The sequence below is a fragment of the Cariama cristata genome, unplaced genomic scaffold, assembly GCF_000690535.1.
Source record: "Cariama cristata isolate BGI_N322 unplaced genomic scaffold, ASM69053v1 scaffold8315, whole genome shotgun sequence".
NCBI lineage: Eukaryota > Metazoa > Chordata > Aves > Cariamiformes > Cariamidae > Cariama > Cariama cristata.
In genome coordinates, this window is record NW_009618052.1 from 11,428 (window position 1) to 12,528 (window position 1,101).

A 1,101-nucleotide genomic window follows, 5' to 3' on the forward strand; every position below is an offset into this window, starting at 1 on the left:
ACACTGTGGCTGATACAGGCCAGGATGGCATGGGCCTTCTTGGCTACCTGGGCACACTCATGTTCAGCTGGCTGTCAGTCAGCACCCCCAGGTCTTTTTCCACTTGACCACTTCCTAACCACTCTTCCCCCAGCTTCTAATGCTGCATGGGGGTTTTGTGGCTGAAATGTAGGACCTGGCACTTGTTCTTGTTGAACCTCATGCCATTGGTCTCAGCCCATCAATCCGGCCTGTCCAGGTCCCTCTGGAGAGCCTTCCTACCCTCCAGCAGATGAACACTCCCACCTAACTTGGTGTCGTCTGCAAACTGACTGAGGGTGCCCTCAATCCCCTCATCCAGATCATCTGTAAAGATGTTAAACAGCACCGGCTCCAAAACTGAGCCCTGGGGAAAACCACTAGTGACTGGTGGCCAACTGGATTTGGCTCCGTTGACCACAACTCTCTGGGCCCAGCCAGCCAGCCAGTTTTTTTACTCATCAAAGGGTCCAACTATCTAAGCTGCGAGCAGCCAATTTATTTAGGAGGATGCTGTGGGAGACCATGTCAAAGGCCTTACTAAAGTCTAGGTAGACAATGTTCACAGCCTTTCCCTTATCTACCAAGCGGATCACCTTGTCATAAAAGGAAACCAGATTGGTCAAGCGTGATCTTCCTTTCATAAATCCATGTTGGCTGGAGGACATGCTACCAAAAAGGAACGGCTTTGTTGTTGTTATGAAACAGTTGAATCTACATTACATTAACTACAGTGTGTAACTTCTCTCCTGTTTTCCCCCTCCCTAGTATAATGCCGATAAAGCGATAGTAGACAGTGGGACCACGCTCCTCCGTCTGCCCCAGAAAGTCTTCAGTGCTGTTGTGCAAGCAATAGCTCGCACATCCCTGGTAAGATAATGTCATTAAATCTGCTCAAAATGTTAAATTCCTGTTCTATTAAATGATCGTGGAAAGGAGTGTCGTCGTTGCTATCTACGTTGTAAGTCATAGGGTTTTAACCTGAGGGGAGCGGAATCTTTCCTAGGCTACTCCTGTTAATAAGTGAGAAATGACTCATGGGCTTTGATGGAAACGGAAAAGGGAAAGGAAGAGGTGAGGAGG

The 1,101-nt window shown here is 48.1% G+C and overlaps 1 protein-coding gene across 1 annotated transcript in view; it reads left to right on the forward strand.

The window, feature by feature from the left end:
* Window positions 1-1,101, forward strand: part of BACE2 (beta-site APP-cleaving enzyme 2) — a gene marked incomplete at its 5' end in the record, with an annotated part of 19,309 nt that overhangs the window by 6,951 nt on the left and 11,257 nt on the right. The window contains one exon of the mRNA XM_009700712.1: window positions 787-888. Within this exon, the coding sequence (XP_009699014.1) occupies window positions 787-888 (102 nt within the window). The remainder of the gene's footprint in view (window positions 1-786; window positions 889-1,101) is intronic.